Source organism: Carya illinoinensis, chromosome 12 (assembly GCF_018687715.1).
Source record: "Carya illinoinensis cultivar Pawnee chromosome 12, C.illinoinensisPawnee_v1, whole genome shotgun sequence".
NCBI lineage: Eukaryota > Viridiplantae > Streptophyta > Magnoliopsida > Fagales > Juglandaceae > Carya > Carya illinoinensis.
The window spans coordinates 15,903,674-15,924,150 of record NC_056763.1 but is presented as its reverse complement, the minus strand read 5'-3'; the positions used below and the strand labels follow the sequence as shown (position 1 = coordinate 15,924,150).

General features: G+C 37.4%; 2 protein-coding genes and 1 long non-coding RNA gene across 13 annotated transcripts in view; all 3 read left to right on the top strand.

The window, feature by feature from the left end:
- The first annotated feature begins 1,397 nt into the window (after window positions 1-1,397).
- Window positions 1,398-6,396, top strand: LOC122290444 (hydroxyproline O-galactosyltransferase GALT6-like). The gene is made up of 7 exons (XM_043098126.1): window positions 1,398-2,568; window positions 3,996-4,228; window positions 4,305-4,595; window positions 4,701-4,829; window positions 4,933-5,106; window positions 5,599-5,706; window positions 5,858-6,396. The coding sequence occupies exons 1-7, from the start codon at window positions 1,722-1,724 to the stop codon at window positions 6,065-6,067; spliced, it is 1,992 nt and encodes a 663-aa protein (XP_042954060.1). The 5' UTR covers window positions 1,398-1,721; the 3' UTR covers window positions 6,068-6,396.
- Window positions 6,397-9,270: 2,874 nt separating this feature from the next.
- LOC122289947 lies at window positions 9,271-17,437 on the top strand. Of its 4 annotated transcripts, XR_006236264.1 has the most exons (10): window positions 9,271-9,707; window positions 10,010-10,724; window positions 10,839-10,914; window positions 11,017-11,350; window positions 11,586-11,707; window positions 11,840-13,522; window positions 13,936-14,681; window positions 15,069-15,273; window positions 16,738-16,809; window positions 17,294-17,437. It is a non-coding gene; the product is annotated as an uncharacterized LOC122289947 (long non-coding RNA). The 4 variants fall into 4 exon arrangements; XR_006236262.1 differs by having other exon boundaries at window positions 10,010-10,649; window positions 13,936-15,273; XR_006236263.1 differs by having other exon boundaries at window positions 11,626-11,707; window positions 13,936-15,273.
- Window positions 17,438-17,547: 110 nt separating this feature from the next.
- LOC122289946 (hydroxyproline O-galactosyltransferase GALT6-like) overlaps window positions 17,548-20,477 on the top strand; it is a 30,812-nt gene continuing 27,882 nt past the window's right edge. For 2 of the 8 annotated variants that reach the window (XM_043097399.1, XM_043097390.1), the window contains exon 1: window positions 17,548-18,886. The gene's annotated coding sequence lies outside the window, so the exon portion shown is untranslated. The remainder of the gene's footprint in view (window positions 18,887-20,477) is intronic. The other 6 variants (XM_043097393.1, XM_043097394.1, XM_043097395.1 and 3 more) reach the window with 6 other exon arrangements.

Genomic DNA, 20,477 nt, shown 5'->3' with positions numbered 1-20,477 from the left:
GTAGACTCTACTTTTTTTTTCATGTTTTCAATCTTTGTACAATTTTATTTTTAAACAACACTAGTTTTTGTCAAGTAAGAACACTCTCACAACCATATTTTATGAAAATACTCTAAATTTAAAATAAAATTTTAAAAAAGTTGTTATTTTTTAAAAATATAGCCATGTTTATTTCAACAAATTTTCAAAACCTTAGAAACCCAAAAAGTTAAGGAAATTGCTATTTGTATTTATAGTTTTTACTTACGTAACAATGTGTGCTGACATATCAGCTATTTATATATTGAAAATTATGGAATTTAAAGTTTGAATTTAAAAAGAAAAATGATTAAATAGTTATTGTACATAATTCTTTTTTTAACTATTTCAACATTTTCATCCAATAATCTACTTAAATCTAAGTTAAAAATTAAAAATATAAAAACCAACATAACTTTTAGTGACATCTCAAGTAGAAATATCTTAAAAGTTCCAATTCTTCACATTCATTTTCATAAATCTTAATATAAATCGTATTCAAAGAGACTTATTCAAATTTTCTTATTTATGTTGAAAATCTAAATAAAAAATTACATATCAAATTTTTCAAGAAAGTCTTAAAACTTCATTAACAGCTTCCATTGGCAAATGACAGCCAGCCAATTATGTGCAATATCAGAAAAAAGTGAAATGATATTTGTAGTTTTAGAATATGCAAGCGATACTCTTTTTGAAAAAAATAGATAAATCTGAAACTTACCTAAAAAAATTAATTTTTTAAATAATCAAATTTACATTTTTTTTTAAAAGAGAGTACGAGAGATTTGCGTAACCTAATATTTTATCTATTATTACTTGGGAAAAAATATAGATAAAGAAAATATTAAATAAAAATATTATAAAGTTTAAAAATTATTTGAATATAATTTTTATTTTATATTTTGAAAATTTTGTATTGATTTTTGTGTTTTGTTTTGAAGTTTTTACAAATTATAATAATTAGATAAAAAATTTAAAAAAGTATTTTATTTTGGAGAAATAATTAAAAAAATAAAAAATAATTTGTAAGAAATTTTAGAAATGATATATACAAAAATAATGTTACATATCGTTCTAAAATATGCAAATTTCATGTATTCATTTAAAAAAAAAGTTAAATCTATCATTTAAAAAATAATTTTTTTATGTATATTCTATATTTACTTATTCTTTTTAAAAAAATACACAAGATTTATACATTTTAAAATTATAAATATTATTTTTCTATATATAAATTCTAAATGCACAAATTTTAATCGTTTGTGCTTTTTTAATAAGGCCCACATTTTTACAATCTACATTTACGATCTACAAAGTAGCTTTTTTCATTCTCTTTTAATCGTTCATTGCCAACACTACATAAATAAGAAGTGCCACCTGGTTGCGAGTGTGTTCTCCGTCTTCTCTCGTTTCTTGATTTCTTCGGCGTCTTCTTGCTTTTACCATTTGAAAAGTCTCAGGACTCCATCTAAACTCTCTCGAAGCCCTTGGAAGTTGGAACTTCTTCTCTATTTCCCTCAAGTCTGTGCGCTTCTGCCCATTGCTACTGGCCTACCTCTCTTTACTTTCCTTGTAGTTCTTCATATATGTATATATATGTGTATCGTTCTGTGATTTTTTTCTCGTATTAAAAAATCCGAACTTCAACCCAGTGGAGTATTGGGGATTCCCTCTGGGGTTCCGGGCCTTAGTTTTGTTAAAAAATGGGGATGAAGAGGGGAAAACTGGAAAAGTTCAACATGGTCGTGTCTCTGAGTAGGCAAAGATTGGTTCAGATTGTGATCGGAGTGGGGCTTTTGTATATTCTTATGGTCTTCCTAGAAATCCCCTTTGTGTTCAGGAGTGGGTTCGGTGTGTCTCAGGAAGCTCTCTCTCGGCTCTCTTGGCTCGAGTCCGAGGAGGACTTGGAAGAACGGGATGCCCCGACTCGCCCCAGTAAACTTATCTCCCTTAACTCTCCTCAGCCTAGTCAGTTTCAACCCCTCGAGTACAGAATATTATCCGGCTTGGCGTTCGACCCCAAAACTTTCATTTCGGGTCGTGGCGACGGGGCTTCGGCACTTTACAAGTCGGCGGGGGTGGCCTGGGAAGTGGGGAAAACGTTCTGGGCAGATATGCAATCGGGAAAAACAAAAGTTACAGTCGAAAATATCGAGAACCGGTCGGTGGAGCGGTGCCCGCATTCGGTTTCGCTATCCGCGTCGGAGTTCTTGACCCGGAAGCAAGTCGCAGTGCTTCCGTGCGGGCTCACATTGGAGTCGTACGTGACTTTGGTTGGGAAGCCAAGGCCAGCGCATGTCGAACACGAGCCGAAGATAGCGATGGTGAACAACGACAAAGACTCAGTGATGGTGTCGCAGTTCATGGTGGAATTGCAGGGCTTGAAGACTGCTGAGGGCGAGGGCCCACCTAGAATTTTGCATTTCAATCCGAGGTTGAAAGGGGACTGGAGCGGGAAGCCCGTGATTGAGCTCAATACTTGCTATAGGATGCAGTGGGGGTCAGCGTTAAGGTGCGAGGGGTGGAAGTCCAAGGCTGATGAAGAAACCGGTGAGTGACTGGTAAAGATTTTGTTGTTGGTTGCACGTAGTATTTGAAATTGAACTGCATTTTGCTGAGTTTTGTTTCCTGCATCTTCTTGAGTTATTGGGTCAATTGATTTAAGTACTTTTGACGCAAAAGACTGTAATAGTGTGGTGGTTTCTTGTTAAGGATCCCTACCACTGGTGAAGAATTTATGGATGGTAAAGAAACTACAGATGATTGGTTGGTATTCATCGTAAGTTTTGAAAATTGTTTCTTGTTGAGGCTTTGAAACCCGATTTTGAAAATTGAACGGACTCACTGCATTTGTAGAAAGATTTCTTCTTCTTATTCTTCTTCTTTTTTTTTTGGTCTCAGCATAATGTGTTGTGTCTTGCTGTTTTGTCATAATGTTTTATGTAAATTGTTCAGTTTTCTAGCATTTAATGGTTGGATATCAGTATTCATGAGAGTTTTTTAAAAGAGAAATGCTAAATGACCCCATCATTTTGCTCCCTTATTTTGACCGCTCCTTTATTTTATCTTTTTATTTTTATTATTATTATTATTATTATTATTATTATTATTTTTAGTGGTTAATAAAGTGACTACTAGTGAATTTGTATATTTATTTATTTTTTTAAAATGTTTAAAAAATGTTTGAAAGAAAAAGGGAAAAAAAAAAAAAAAAGTGCAATTGCACTAGTGGTAACTATGAGGGGGTAAAATGTTGGGGCTGAGTAGCATTGCCCTTTTCTAAAATCTAACCCGTACATTACAATTCATCATGATTCTTTTGTTTTCTTTTCCGAAAAAAGGAATTGATCTGTTGTTCGTGGTAAATTTCAGGAAGTGAATTTTGCTCACTTCATTTTTAATCTGGACTCTCCCCAATTAAACTTTATGAACCTCTCAATATAAATGCAATCAAACCTTGCCCACGCTAGGGATTGGCCAGCAGGTGGACCAATGGGGAAGGGCAACAAGGTTTGTATCCTGCATCCCCAGGTGGCCTTCAGAATATTGCCCATGAGAATGCAGCAGAAGTATTTTCACACGTTGATAATTAAATTGAAGCGGAAACATGCGTCTCTGTAGCATGATGCTTATATTGGTTAAAGGGAAGATATGGAAAAAGAATAGGTTACTTGGTATTGGAAAACTGTTCTGGGTTGGCATGGTGGTCACAAGATTTGACCATCTATTTCTGTCATGTTAGCAACTCTAATGCTTTATAGGGGGAAAAATATTCCATACTGAGGATTTTGTGGGGGTTCTGTTCTTTGATAATGTTTTTATTACTATTTTTTAATCATATTGGCCATTTGCTCTCTGCAAATTTGCATTATCCCCTTTGTATTCTAAATTTTTTCCTAAAACAACCAAATAAAAAATATTCTCTTGCCTCATCCGTTTTCATACTGGTAGCAACAAATTCCTTTGACTGGCTGCAGTTGATGGTCAGGTGAAGTGTGAGAAGTGGATTCAAGATGATCACCACGGAACAGAGGAGTCTAAGGCAACATGGTGGTTGAATCGGTTAATAGGCCGAACAAAAACTGTTACTGTTGACTGGCCATACCCATTTGCAGAGGGCAAGCTATTTGTTCTAACTCTTAGTGCTGGATTAGAGGGTTATCATGTTAATATTGATGGGAGGCATGTCACCTCTTTCCCTTATAATACAGTGAGTATTTTCCAGCAACTTGCTTTTCTCAGGATGAATGCGAATTTATTCTAAGATTGTCTGTTTACTGAAACAGGGATTTAGTATGGAGGATGCCACTGGGTTATCAGTGATTGGGGATGTTGATATCCACTCTGTATACGCTGCCTCTTTACCTACATCACATCCTAGTTTTTCTCCACAGAGACATCTTGAATTTTCAAACAGATGGAAGGCTCCACCACTTCTAGATGAGGATGCAGATCTTTTCATTGGTATTCTTTCTGCTGGCAACCATTTTGCTGAGCGGATGGCTGTAAGGAAGTCTTGGATGCAGCATAAGCTTATCAAGTCTTCAATTGTGGCAGCTCGCTTCTTTGTGGCATTGGTAATTCTTGACAATTTTGGCACTTGCAGTTTTGATGGTTTTGGTTTGATGTACGAGATTCAAGTTGGAGATTATTAAATACCTTTTGAATTGATATTCTGACAGCACACAAGAAAGGAAGTGAATATTGAACTGAAGAAAGAAGCAGAGTTCTTTGGAGATATTGTTATTGTCCCGTACATGGATAATTATGATCTTGTTGTGTTGAAAACTGTTGCCATCTGCGAATATGGGGTGAGTTGTGGGAAAAATAAAAAATAGAGACTGAAGAATTTAATATTAACTTGTAGGTTATTCTCCAAGGAGCATCACACTTAGTGTCGTTTTCTGTTCACAGGTTCGCACAGTCTCTGCTAAGTATATAATGAAGTGTGATGATGACACATTTGTGAGAGTTGATGCAGTTTTGAATGAAGCAAACAAGGTGCCTGAGGGTAGGAGCTTGTACATTGGAAACATAAATTACTACCATAAGCCCTTGCGCTATGGCAAATGGGCAGTAGCATACGAGGTAGGAAGAAACCATTGGTTCTGGTACCAGAAGGATAATTAACTAGTTTATTGTTCTGTAGTGTGCATAATTTAACTTGTATGTTCACTTAATGCATTCTTATTTGGATGCTATTTTTTAATTTCCTTTAAGTTCTCTGCATTTCAATGCAATACAGCAACACCCTCTATCTCTGGCACAGTCGGGGTTCTTCTGCGGGTTATAGCATCCAACTGTTCCATGACCTGCCCTGTTTTTCTTGTAGAACTGGTTGGAGATAGGAAAGTTTATGACTTCAATTTTTGGGTTTTCCATTTTTTTCCCGGGTTTTGTTTGTGAGGAGGAGATTTCAATCATGTTTCACATAAGAATTTTTCTAGCTGTAGTTTGGATATGTGAGAATTACTGGTGTTACGATTGTACACTACATTATATGTTAATTTGTTGAGATTTTTTAATGCACTTTCGATATTGACTCTCTTACCAATCTCTGTCATTTGGTGTTGGTTTCAGGAGTGGCCAGAAGAAGATTATCCGCCCTATGCAAATGGACCAGGCTATATTTTGTCATCTGACATTGCACACTTTATTGTATCTGAATTTGAGACACATAAATTAAGGGTACTCGACTCTCTCTCTCTCTCTCTCTCTCTCTCTCTCTCTCTCTCTCTCTCTCTCTTTCCATGTCACGTGACTGAAATCACACTGATTATGAAGGAAGTGTGTGTGTGTGTGTGTTTGCTTGCCTTGATATTGTTACAACTTTGTGTAGATGTTTAAAATGGAAGATGTGAGCATGGGAATGTGGGTGGAGCAATTCAACAGCTCAAAACCGGTTGTGTATGTGCATAGTTTGAAGTTCTGCCAGTTTGGTTGCATAGAAGATTATTATACGGCCCATTACCAGTCTCCAAGGCAAATAATGTGCATGTGGACCAAATTGCAATCGCAAGGAAGGCCTCAGTGCTGCAACATGAGATGATGAATGACTGTGGTGTGTGACCTATCATCATGTTCAGAATCCAGTATAGAAAAAGGAAAGAAACAAGTACAAGTTTTGCAGTCGGCATAATGTTATTGTATACTCTGTGGAGGTACCGTATAAATACCCTTCCAAATTCTTTCATTTTTTCTTGTTCTTTGTTCTGGTTTTCTTTTTCACTGCCTCCTTGCTTGGAGGGCCTGGTGTTTGAAGGTGATGAGATTAGATGTGGAGGGAACAAATTCAAAGGGATCCAAGTTCTGTAATTTACATTCGAACCACATAGCTAATGGAAATGATTAATAATTATCATTTAGACTCGGTGCTTATATTCTTGTGTACTTAATATTGTTTGGATTTATTGTAGATTTGCTTTTTATTTTTGGTAGTCGAACGATGCCGCTCAATTTGTCCACTTGATGTGCCTCTTAGTGTAGATTGCTTTCTATCTGCATTTTATGTATCACTCTTATCCTACTTTTATCTTACGATAATTAGGTGTCATTATTCATCAACTTTTAATTTTTTCGATGAGAATCCTCGGTAGCTATAGTAGGGTGAGGAATATAATATAAGAAATATAAACCCACACGTAAAATCGTGTGAGGAGCCATCAACATTCAAAAGTAGAGGTGTAAAAAAAATCGAAAAACCGCTTGAACTGGATCAGACCAATGGATTCGGTCTGGTTTGTAAGTAATCCAATGTGGTATGGATTTTAAGAATCAAACCAGTCTTAAACCGATTTGGTATCGATTTTCAAAATACGATCAAATCAGATTACTGAATAAAACCTTTCACATTCATTATATTATAATTTTAAAAAAACATTATCAACTCCATTTAATTAATAGAGAAAAATGTACTTTACTTAATATAATGCTTTACTTTCTTTTTTAATATAAAATAAGTTTTGAGTTTCACCATATCAATATAAAAGTGATTATATGTAACAAAATTAAGTGTACATTTATACCTTAATTTGTAGAATGCAAGAAAATCAAGTAAAATTTGTAAGAATATCTATTACCCCTTTAAAATTACATTTGAAGAATTTATTAACATCCATAAAAATTTACACTACTGGGCTGCTTATCTCCGACTCCTTGCTAGTTTTATTTTGATAGCTTAATGTTATTACTAGTGTTTTGAATTTCATATTATATCAGTCGGTACAGCCGAAATATGTCTTACCAGTCGGTATAAAGAAGATCCTTATTTCATATCGGTCAAAATTTCGACCGTTTTGACTCGTATTGGCTGATATTTCAGCCTACCAATATTTCGACATTTATTTTCTTTTTCTATTTTTTAAATTGTAAACTTATTTTTTGACTTTCAATTTAGATTAGATTATTTATAATTTATATATATGTATTATATATAATTTATTCATATATAGACTATTATTTTAGAATACAATTATATATATAATTTATTTTAAACCAACGGTCACTTGCAGGTAAGTTGCAAGCCCTTGGCATCTCTCTTTCCCGTCTGAGTTCGGTTCCTCTTCCTCTCAGTCTATATTGCTTCCTTATATATAAGATGAAAAATTCTATTCATAATCTTCATATATCATATACTATTTTTTTTTTTATTTTTTTATTTTTTTTCTTATCCATATGGATGATTAGTAAAAAAATTTAATTATTTTAAGAAGAATAAAATTAAATAAAATTTTTAAAAATAAAAAAATAAAAAATTATGTGATGTGCGGAGTAGGGGTTAGGCCTGCAACCCGATCCACCGAATGCATATTTTGGTCCGACCCGACCCGATACGCAAAGCAGATTAGTCGAAACTGATATGGCCCGACCCAACATGTTGCGGGTCGGATCAAAAAATTCTAGAACCGAACGCTCCTTTTCCCTTTTTCATTTTCGCCGCCCCACGATCCAATTTCGCCGTTCTCGCTACCAAAAGCTCAAAATTGAGTAGATGTTGTTTTCGAATCCAGAGAAAATCGAGAGGGGAGTATGGGCGAGGAGACGGAATACGATCTTGGAGCAGCGATCATGGGGGGGAGAGAGAGAGAGAGAGAGAGAGAGAGAGAGAGAGAGAGAGAGAGAGAGAGAGAGAGAGAGAGAGAGAGAGAGAGAGAGAGAGAGAGAGAGAGAGAGAGAGAGTAGGGTGTGTTTTCTCTTGTGGGAAGAAAGGCTAAAACAGTGGGGTTTTTTTTTTCTGAAATTCTAAAATCGCTGCTCCAAGATCTTGATTTTACTGAAAAGTATGACTAATACAAGTGGTATTAGTAATACGTACGGAGTTTAGATGTGGAACCTCAAGCTGCAGCCAGTGAATCATCATGAAGCTGGGTGGAATGTCCAAAAATGTTTAATGTCGAAACGGGCAAGTTTGTGAAATACCCAAATGGTGCTTGGTTCTCGCGAGCTCAGACGCTAGTCATATATGCCTCCCTCTCTCCAGTAACCTCATCGTCGGCATCAGGCTCTGTGATGGCCAGCCTTCGGATCGAATTCCTCAGGTAGCAGCTCGATATTCTCATTGTTAAGATCACCGAAACAAGCCTCAACACCGCTAAACATTGCTACAAACAAATTAAGCCCCCAAAAAACATAGAAATGGAAAAGCTTATAATTATCATAGATTTAATAGAATAAAGAAAAAGAGGAGAGATGGATATGCAAAAGGTCAGTGTGAGGAATACTGAGAACTGGGTAAGAGAAGGAGCTGTTTGGTGGAAACGCAAGGAACGAGGAACGTGTACGTTGGGAGAGACGTCAGGGAGGCGGCGATGCAAGAAATTGCTTCTAATCGGTTTCGACGGGTTGGTCGATTTCGACGTGTAATAAACCCGTAAAGGGTTTGACCCGCTGAACCCGAATTTATCCGGGTTAGACCATAACGGATCTGTCGGATTAATCGGGCCAAGCCCTTTTCTGCACAGGCCTAGTAGGGGTAATGATATATGCCGTTGAAGCCTACTATCCTCTACGTTTCTCTTTTTCCATGGAGTTTTGCTACATGCAAGCAAGGTCACGTATTAATATGCATATCAATACTAATTTCTTTATAATTAAAATTTAAATTAACACTATTTTTAATAAAATTTATTTTTTAACTAATTATAATAAATTAATCTACATATTAATACATAATTGTAATTAGGACTAGATTTTTCCGTTGCTGATATTACAAGTTTATTTTTTTGAATTTCTTCCATACTGTTCAAGCCTCTACCCACCCCCAACGTCTCTCCTTCCCCCTCTGTAATCGTTTCCTCTCGATTTTTCTCTCCACATCTCTCTGCCGTCACTGCCCTTACACGCCAGATTACCGCACTTCGCCGTCGTCGCTCAACCACCGCTCTGCCACCCATACCGAACTACGGCAACAACCCCTGCTTTACACCACAGAAAACAGAGCAGCGCTCCTTTCATCCACCGCAAACCTCCCAGTCGCACCTTCTCGTTGAATCCACACCACGACAATCCCAGACTTAACCACCACCCCACATCATCCGAAACCCAGCACCACGCCTCCACCATTGTTGCCTCCGTTCTAAGCAAGGAAAAACAGAGCACGGTTGTTTTCCTCAAAGCACGGCAAACCAACGACAGCAACACCCTTCAGCCGTCCAGCACTGAAACGGCACCACCACGTCGGAACCACTGTGGTAAGCCTCCACTGCCAGAGCCGCAGCCGTGATCACCTCTGCAAGCCCTGTACATGTTGTTTTTATTCTTTTTGTTCTTTGCCTTATTTTATTATTGTTTTTATCTATTAAACCTCAGTTAATGTTGCCCTGTACATTTTTATATGACTTCTTCCTTTTTTGGGGATTTATTTTTTGATAGTTTTTGCTTTTCTGGGATGAAGTGTGGGTATATGCTGAACCAGAAAAAGTCTTGTTATGACTGTACATTTCCTATTAAGCTCTCTTTCACCTTTTTTTTTGTTTTTTTGTTATATGCCAAGGAAGAAGATGTTATGCATGCTTTCGGAGGGAGACATGAACCAGAAGCAAGAAAAGGAAACGATCGATTGGGGGTTTTCCGAAATCAAGGCTCTGCAGGGGTCTGCACTCATTGATAAGAAGCGTATCAAGAAAATCAGATTTGCTGCTGTTGTTCAGTCGGCAGAGGGGTTCAGTGCAGAGGAAGCCAGCACGTACGATATATTATGTGCTGTTTCTTTCTCTTCTAATGGTTTGAGCTTCCGTCTGGAGGAAACATGACTGTTCCTTTTGCAAGGCTGTTCATGAGCGGTTTGGAGGAAAGTCTGCATGTTCCATTCTTATTAGTTGCAGTTTTGTGTTTTCTGTCTTCTCTTGGTTTCTTTGGCCTAACTCTTTTGTTTCTTTAATCTTTTTGGAGGTCAAGTACGGAGCAAATTTGAGTGTTCTTTTCTAATGGTCTTCGTCTACTGTCGGGAGAGTATCTGTCCGTGTTTTATTTTCTACCGACTCATTTCATGCGTGTGGTTTTCTCCCTTCAGTTTTTGGCCTTATTTTATGTCATCTCTGATCTTGAATTCTCTGTTGTGGTTGCCATGCTCTTCTTTTGTTTGGAGAGGTTGAAAGCATGGGATTGACTGAGATGAGTACGTAGGACTGCAGGTGATGAGATGATTTATTTGTTTCTCTTCGTATGATTCAAGCTTCATGTGGGGTTATCATGGTTGATGCCTGATGGTGGGAGTCGTTGCTTACCTATTTGTTCTTGTTACCGGATTAGTATTGGTGTTTAATATTTTCTTATTTGCATTTTGCTATTAAATTGACCTTCTTCTTTATGGTTCATTTCAGGAATCGTAAGTTTTTGAAGCTAGATTAGATCATTTGTTTATTGCCAATTTGGGTCTATTAGAGTGAATAAAAAAATGTGAGAGTTTTTCCTATGTGGACATTGTGGCCTTTTTATCTTCTCTTCCACAGCCTCTTTCACTGATCTTATTTTTCCCAACATTTGATACTCTATTTGCAGGGAAATTTCGATGAGATCCTCTTCTTCAAACAGAACCTGTGTGAATGTGGGAACTATTAGGCATTTTGATCATGAGACAACCTCATTCGTTGCTTATGTGGATGTTTTAATTTCCCCAATTGTTACCTGTCTTATTTCATGCTTTTCTGAAGTATTAAAATTTGGACTTGTGATCATATTGCATGGAATACAAAATGCTTCACTAACCTTGATTCTGGAATTTTCATGTGATGCTTTTCAAGGGGCTGTTAGAAGAGGCAGACCTAAGGCTGTTGCCTTCGATGGAATTGACAAGGCTCCAGAAGAGAAAAAGAGAGGAATTACAATTGCAACGGTTGGAATACTGTTTTTAAATCTTATTCATGCGTTTTGTTTTTGGTTTTGCTATGCCATTCCATCTTGATTCTTTGAAGAGATTCATCCAGAAGAGCATCTCTGTGTTTTTTTTTTTTTTTTTCTTATGACTCATTTCATGTGAGTGGTTTTCTTTCTTCTGTTTTGGGCCTTATTATTTTTCGTCTCTGATCCAATATTCTCTGTTGTGGCTGCCTTGCGCTTGTTTTTTCTAGAGAAGTTGAAAACACGGGATTGACTGAGTTGTGTAAGTAGGACTGCAGGGGCTGAGAAGATTTATTTGTTTCTCTTCTTATGGTTCGTGCTTCAGTCTAGATGAAATGTGGCTGTTCTTTGTGTAAGTCTGTTCATCTGCATTTTGGCGGAAGTCTGTATGTTTTGTTCTTACTAGGCCTTGTGTTGTGTTTTACATCTTTTCTTGGCTTTTTCGCTTAATCGTTTTGTTTCTTTAATCTGTTTTGAGGTCAAGTGTGGAGCAAATTTCAGAGTTCTTTTTGCAAGGCTGATAATTTGTTGGGGGGTCTTCCTCTACGTCCAGGAGAGTATCTCTCTGTGTTTTTTTTCCTTCCGACTCATTTTGTGCGTGTGGCTTTCTGTCTTCAGTTTTGGGCCTTATTTTTTGTTGTCTCTTATCCAATTTTCTCTGTTGTGGCTGCCCGCTTGTTTTGTCTGGAGAAGTTAAAAACATGAGATTGACCGAGCTGTGTAAGTAGGACTGCAGGGGCTGAGATGATTTATTTGTTTCTCTTTGTATGGTTCGTGCTTCAGTCTAGATGAAATGTGGCGGTTCTTTGTGTAAGTCTGTTCATCTGCGTTTTGGTGGAAGTCTGTACGTTTTCTTCTTACAAGGCCCAGTCTTGTGTTTTATGTCTTTTCTTGTTTTTTTTTTTGCCTAATCGTTTTCTTTCTTTAATCTATTTTGAGGTCAAGTTTGGAGCAAATTTAGTGTTTTTTTTTGCAAAGTTGATTTGCGGGGTGCTTCATCTATGGCCGGGAGAGTATCTCTCTGTGTTTTTTTTTTTCTTCCGACTCATTTTGTGCGTGCGGTGTTCTGTCTTCAGTTTTGGGCCTTATTTGTTGTCGTCTCTGATCCAATATTCTCTGTTGTGGCTGCCTTGCGCTTGTTTTGTCTGGAGAAGTTGAAAATATGGGATTGACTGAGCTGAGTAAATAGGAGTGCAGGAGTTGAGATGATTTATCTGTTTCTCTTCGTATGGTTCGTGCTTTAGTCTAGATTAAATGTGGCTTATCTTTGTGTAAGTCTATTCATCTGCTTTTTGGTGGAAGGTCTATATGTTCTGTTCTTATGTGGCCCAGTCTTGGTTTTTTTTGCCTAATTTTTTCTTTTCTTTAAATTGTTTTGAAGTAAAGTTCGGAGCAAATTTGAGTGTTCTTTTTGCAACGCTGGTAGTTTGCTGTTTGGAGGAAGGTCTCTATGTTCTGTTCTTACTAGGCGTAGTTTTGTGTTTTTTGCCTAATTCTTTTGGTTTCTTTAATCTTTCTATAGGTCAAGAATGGAGTAAATTTCAGTGTTCATTTACTCTGGCAGAGACTATTCTCATTTGTGGTTGCCATGCGCTTGTTTTGTCAAGAGAAAACACAAGATTTACTTATCAAATAAAAGAAAACACAGGATTGATGGAGCTGAGTTAATAAAAATGCAAGAGATGAAATCATTTGTTTCTTATTCATATCATTTGAGCTTCAGTCTAGTGATGTGACGGTTCTTTTGAAAGGTTGTTCTTTTGCAGTTTTGAGGAAGTGTCTCTATGTTCAGTTCTTACTAGGCTCACTGTTGTGTTTTCAATCTTCTGTTATTTTTGTTTTTGCATAATTTTAGTGTGCTACTGGCTCACTGCTTTCGATGAATTTGCCAAAATGGGGGTTTTCCTTTTTCACAGAACCCTTCGTGCATAGATGCAAGCTTCCTATCCAAAGAGACCTGAAACTAAAACCTCTGGAATTCTTTCTGAACACAAACCAATTTTGATTTACTTTTATTTTTCTCATATGTTTTTCTATTTTCTCTTATCGATGAAAAAAGAAATATTTTTTTCTATTTTCTCAATCAGTGGCTTTCTGCTGTCTTGGCAGTAGGGGAGTTGTTTTGACATGGCTGATTGGGCTTAGCAGGGGAATTACATTTGCAAAGGTTGTAGTTTTCCCTTTTTTTTTTTTTTTTTTTTTTTTTTTTCGCCTAGATCTTTTGTTGCTTTAATCTATTTGGACGTCAAGCTCAGAGCAAATGAGGGTTCGTTTTGCAAAGCTGTTCATCTGCGTTTTCAAGGAAGGTCTCTATGTTCTGTTCTTACTAGGCCCAGTTTTTTGTTCTTAGTGTCTTCTCTTGGTTTTTTTGCCTCATTGTTTTGTCTGTTAATCTCGATTTGCTTGTTCTTTTACTAAGGGTTTGCATTTACAGCCGGGAGATTATCTCTCTTTGATTTTTTTTTTTTGCTTCCATATCTTTATGTGCGTGTGGTTTTCTATCTTCAGTTTTCTGCCTTGGTTTTTGTCGTCTCTGATCCAATATGCTCTGTTTTGGCTTCCTTGCGCTTGTTTTGTCAGGAGAAGTTGAAAACATGGATTGACCAAGTAGAGTAAATAGGACTGCAGGAGCTGAGATGATTTATTTGTTTCGCTTTGTTTGGTTCGTGCTTTAGTCTAGGTGAAATGTGGCTGTTCTTTGTGTAAGTTTGTTCATCTGCATTTTGGTGGAAGGTCTGTATGTTCTGTTCTTACGATGTGCAGTCTTGTGATTTATTGGTTCTTTTGCCTAATTATGTCATTTCTGTAATTGTTTTGAAGTCATGTTTAGAGCAAATTTGAGGGTTCTTTTTGCGAGGCTGATCATTAGCGGTTTGGAGGAAGGTCTCTATGTTGTGTTCTTACTAGGCCCAGTTTTGTGCTTTTTGCCTAATTCTTTTGGTTTCTTTAATCTGTTTAGAGGTCAGGAACAGAGCAAATTTGAGTGCTCATTTACTCTGAGTATTTGTCTGTGGGTTGAGAGTATTTCTCTGTGGTTTTTTTCTTCCAACTCGTCTTGTGTGTGATTTTGTCTCTTCAGTTTTTGGGCTTATTTTATGTTGTCTCCGATCTGGTGTTCTCTGTAATTGATGCCATGTGTTTGTTTTGTTTGGAAAAGTTAAAAAGACGGGATGTACCGAGCTGGGATTGACCAAGCTGAGTAATGGATGTGGACCAGGTTTTCTTTTCATGCAAATCTGTGGATAGTATAACAAATTGGAATTGGGTGAATGTGGTTGCAGAACTCCCATTGGCATGTGTGCTTGAAATTTCCTTTCCCATGTCATGTATGTGCCGCATAGTTACTGCACGTTCTTTGATCCTTGTCTCTGTGTAACTCAAGTTGATTTTGGGATGCATGGAAAGCTTATTTTGTCATAGTTTGGTCTTATGAAAGGGTTGATTTAGGGCGGCTGGTGTGGCACAGTCAAGACTTCCCCTTTTGTTTTGTTTTCTGATTTATAAAAGTTTTTTGAACTCTTGCTTCTTTGAAAATCTTTACTCTGGTCATTGCTAAAAGAACAGATCGCATTGTGAAGAGAACAAGTTTTTTTAATGCGAAATTTCCATCCAGTCCTCGGGGGGATTGTGCTTTGCTTACTTCTTGTTTGGCATTTTCCTCTTTCCACTTCTACTGGATCCACGTTCTTGGGATATGATTTTATCTTGTGCAGAGAGACTGAACAGCGCATGAGTCGTGTCGAGAAGTTGAACGTCGAGGATTGACCAATGAATAGACCTGCATGAGATGAGATGATTTGTTTTTGTCTCTTCGTATGGTTTGAGCATCAGTCTACAGCAAACGTGAAGGTTCCGTTTGCAAGGCCGTTCATCTGCGTTTAGGTGGAAGGTCTTGATGTTCTATTATTATGATGTGCAGTATGTGCTTTCTTCCTCTTCTCTTGGTTTTCCTTGCCTAATTTTATTGTTTCTTTTATCTGTTTGCGTATCCTGTGTGGAGCAGATCAAATTTGAGTGTTATGTTTTGATGGGTCTTTATCTATGATTGGGAGAGGAGCTGTCTATGATTGTGCTTTACAGATACTTTGATAAAATTGAATAGGATTGTAACTTCTAAAAAAGAAGATTTTTTCTAGAATCAATATCTGCAAAAATTTTGTTCCTGAGGTTGAGTTTGTTATTGTAATTCCAGTATTTGCCAACTTCTCAGCTTTAAATTTAAGAAGGTGGTAGCACAATTTCCCTTGATTGATCTAGGTATGATTTTCAATTTCCTGACAAAGCAACAGATCCCATTTGTTTTAGTCCCATTTTTTCGGTATTCTTTTTCATGATAATTAAAAAGCTTTGTTTTTGTCTCTTGTCACTCTCACTATTTCTTTGTATCCATATAAACTTTACTCATTTTCTTTGGTTGAAGATTTTGTTAGCAATATACTTCATATGCCTTCTTTTGTTCAGTAATCTTGGTTGTATCTTTGTTTCAGCAAAATATCAAGCAAACCCACCAATCATTTACGCAAGCACTAAAAGTAAAGAATTCTTTTTGTGTGCTTTACATCGTAGTGTTATGTGCTCATCTCTTGGTTGCCTTATAGACCATGCTCGGGAGCCTTGTTTACTCTCTGGAGCAATGCTGGAGGAACAGCTGACACACATACTGTGTTCCAACTTGGGTCAATTTAATGAGTCAAATAGAACTTCCAAGCATCTATAGAGTATCCCTAATAAAATATCGGAAGCAAATTGATTAGCATTGCTTTTAGGTTTGGAGGAAGTGCTGTTGTATATTCTTTCTTATTGCTTAATGTTTCAAACGCTACTTTTTATTGAGTTGTTGGGAGAAAACTTCATATTGATGTGTCATTGCAACTCATATTGATGAAATTTGACGTTTCATTTTTAGAATGTCTTTGTGTACATTTGGGAGAGATGGTTTCTGTGTTGTTTCTTCAAATGCTTCAGCTTTGTGTGCTTTCTCTTTCTTTTTTTTCTTTTGCCTTATTTTATTATTGTTTTTTATCTATTAAATCCCTGTTAATGTTGCCCTGTACATGTTTATATGACTTCTTCTTTGTTTGGGGATTTATTTTTTGATAGTTTTTCTTTCCTGGGATGATGTGTGGGTCTATACTGAACCAGAAAAAGTCTGCATGTTCTATTCTTAATAGGGGCTGTTTTATTTTTCTGTCTTCTCTTGGTTTTTTTTTGCCTAATTGTTTTGCAAGGCTGCTCGATGTTCTTGTCTTACTCGGTCCAGTTTTTGGTTTTCTCTGTCTTCTCTTGGATTTCTTTTCCTTATTTTTTTTGTTTCTTAATCTGTTTGGAAGTCAAGTCCAGAGCTGATTTGCTTGTTCTTTTACTAATGGTCTTCGTCTACAGCCGAGACAGTAAAAGAACAAGGATGATCATTTGTGCGGGGAAAGGGGGGGGGGGTCCTTTGTCTACGGCCGGGTGAGTATTTCTCTCTGCTTTTTTTCTTCTGACTCATTTTGTGAGTGTGTTTTTCTGTTCTTACGTGGCCCAGTCTTGTGTTTTACTTCTTTTCGTGGTTTTTTTTGCCTAATCATTTTGTCTCTTTAATCTGTTTTGCGGTCAATTTCGGGGCAAATTTGAGTGTTCTTTTTGCAAGGCTGATCGTTTGTGGTATGGAGGAAGGTCCCAATATTCTGTTCTTACTAGGCCCAATTTTGTGTTTTTTGCCTGATTCTTTTGGTTTCGTTAATCTGTTTAGGGGTCAAGAACGGAGCAAATTTGAGTGTTCATTTACTATGGGTCTTTGTCTATGGTTGGAGAATATCTTTTGGTGTTTTTTTTTTCCCTTCCATCTCATTTTGTGTGTGTGGTTTTGTCTCTTCAGTTTTTGGGCTTATTTTATGCTGTTACTGATCTAATGTTCTTTGTAATGGATGCCATGTGCTTGCTTTGTTTGGAAAAGTTGAGAACACGGGATTGACCGAGCTGAGTAAGTAGGACAGCAAGAGATGAGATGAGTTGTTTGTTTCTCTTCTTATGGTTTGAGCTTCAGTCCGGAGGAATCATGACGGTTCTTTTTGCATGGCTGGTCATCTGCAGTTTGGAGGCAAGTCTGCATGTTCTTTTCTTATTAGGCCCAATTTTGTCTTTTCTTTGTCTTCTCTTGGTTTTTTTTTTTTTTTGCCTTATTCTTTTGTTTCTTTAATCTTTTTGAAGGTCAAGTTCAGAGCAATTTCTCTGGTTCTATGTGCATCTCTGTGCTGCTGACCTGAGCTTCAACCACTGTGGGGACGTTGTCACCTTCTAGAAGAAGGGCCTCGAGCATGCCCTCAACGGTGATGCCTTCAAATCTAGCTTGGTCAGTGCCCAGTCCACCGCTGTGACCTAGGACCCAGTTTTGTGTTTTCTGTCTTCTCTTGGTTTTTTTGCCCCTTTGTTTTGATTCTTAATATGTTTGGAGGTCAAGTTCAAGTCGATTTGCTCGTTCTTTTACCAAGGGTCTTTGTCTACAGCCGGGAGAGTATCTCTCTGTGTTTTTTTCCTTTCATCTCATTCCGTGCATGTGGTTTTCGATCTTCAGTTTTGGGCCTTAGTTTTTGTCCTCTCTGATCCAATTTTCTCTGTTTTTGCTGGCTCACGCTTGTTTTGTCTGGAGAATTTGAAAACACGGGATTGACCAAGCTGAGTAAATAGTAGTGCAGGAGCTGAGATGATTTATTTGTTTTTCTTCGTATGGTTTGTGCTTCAGTCTAGATGAAATGTGGCTGGTCTTTGTGTAAGTCTGTTCATCTGCGTTTTAGTGGAAGTCTGTATGTTCTGTTCTTACGAGACCCAGTCTTGTGTTTTACATCTTTTCTTGGTTTTTTTGCCTAATTGTTTTGTTTCTTTAATCTATTTTGAGGGGAAGTTCGGAGCAAATTTGAGTGTTCTTTCTGCAAGGCTAATCATTTGCGGGGGGTCATTGTCTACGGCTGCAGAGTAGGGGTCATTTTCTAGGGCCGGCAGAGTAGTATCTATGTGCGTTTTTGTTCTTCTGACTCATTTTGTGCTTGTGGTTTTCTGTCTTCAGTTGTGGGCCTTATTTTGTTGTCTCTGATCCAATATTCTCATTTGTGGCTGCCTTTGTGCTTGTTTTGTCGGGAGAAGTTGAAAACACAGTATTGACCGAGCTGTGTAAGTATGACTTCAGGAGCTGAGATGATTTATTTGTTTCTCTTCGTATGGTTTGTGCTTCAGTCTAGATGAAATGTGGCTGTTCTTTGTGTAAGTCTGTTCATCTGCATTTTGGTGGAAGTCTGTATGTTCTGTTCTTACGTGGCCCAGTCTTGTGTTTTACGTCTTTTCTTGATTTTTTTTGCCTAATCGTTTTGTTTCTTTAATTTGTTTTGAGGTCAAGTTCGGAGCAAATTTGAAGTGTTCCTTTTGCAAGGCTGATCATTTGCGGGGGGCTCTTCGTATCTTTAATCTGTTTTGAGGTCAAGTTCGGAGCAAATTTGAAGTGTTCCTTTTGCAAGGCTGATCATTTGCTGGGGGGTCTTCGTCTACATCCAGGAGAGTATGTCTGTGTGTTTTATTTTCTTCCGACTCATTTTGTGTGTGTGGTTTTCTGTCTTCAGTTTTGGGCCTTATTTTCTGTCGTCTCTGATCCAATATTCTCTGTTGTGGCTGCCTTGCACTTGTTTTGTCTCGAGAAGTTGAAAACAATGGGTTGATTGAGCTGTGTAAGTAGGACTGCAGGAGCTGAGATGCTTTATTTGTTTCTCTTCATATGGTTTGTGCTTCAGTCTAGATGAAATGTGGCTGTTCTTTGTGTAAGTCTGTTCATCTGTGTTTTGGTGGAAGGTGTGTATGTTCTGTTCTTACGAGGCCCAGTCTTGTGTTTTACGTTGTGTTGCCTTGGTTTTTTTGCCTAATTGTTTCGTTTCTTTAAATTGTTTTAAAGTCATGTTTAGAGCAAATTTGAGTGTTCTTTTTGCAAGACTGAGCGTTGGTGGTTTGGAGGACTGTCTCTATGTTCTGTTCTTAATAGGCCCAGTTTTAAGATTTTTGCCAAATTCTTTTGGTTTCTTTAATCTATTTAGAGGTCGGGAACAGAGAAAATTTGAGTGTTCATTTACTCTGAGTATTCGTCTATGGGTTGAGATTATCTCTGTGTTTTTTTCTTCCAACTCATTTCGTGTGTATGATTTTGTCTCTTCAGTTTTTGGGCTTATTTTATGTTGTCACTGATCTAGTGTTCTCTATGATGGATGCCATGCGCTTGGTTTTTTTTGGAAAGTTAAAATGACGGGATTGACCGAGTTGAGTAATGGATGCGAACCAGGTTTTCTTTGAATGCAAATTTTGGATAATATAACAAATTGGAATTTGGTGAATGTGGTTGCAGAACTCCCGTTGGCATGTGTGCTTGAAATTTCCTTTCCCATGTCGTGTATGTGCCGCATAGGCATGTTCTTTTATCCTTGTCTCTGTGTAACTCGAGCTGATTTTGGGATGCATGGAAAGTTTATGTTGTCATAGTTTGGTCTCGTTGATGGGGTTATTTAGGAGCGGCAGGTGTGGCGCAGTCAAGACTTCTCATTTTGCTTTGTTTTCTGATTTTAAAAGTTTTCTGAACCCTTGTTATTTTGAAAGTCTTTACTCTGGTCATTGCTAAAAGAACAGATCGCATTGTGAACAGAACGTGTTTTTTTAAAGCGAAATTTCCAACCTGTCCTCGGGGGGATTGTGCTTTGTGTTGTTGGGATATGATTCTATCTTGTGCAGAGAGACTGAACAGCGTATAAGTCATGTCTTGAGAAGTTGAAAGTAGGGGATTGACGGATAAATAGACCTGCATGAGATGAGATGATTCGTTTGTCTCTTCATATGGTTTGAGCATCAGTCTAGAGCAAATGTGAAGGTTCTGTTTGCAAGGCCGTTCATCTGCGTTTAGGAGGAAGGTCTCAATGTTCTATTATTATGATGTGCAGTATGCGATTTCTTCCTCTTCTCTTGGTTTTCCTTGCCTAATTTTATTGTTTCTTTCAGCTGTTTGGGTATCCTGTGTGGAGCAGATCAAATTTGAGTGTTCTGCTTTGATGGGTCTTTATCTATGATTGGGAGAGGAGCTGTCTATGATTGTGCTTTACTGATATTTTGATGAA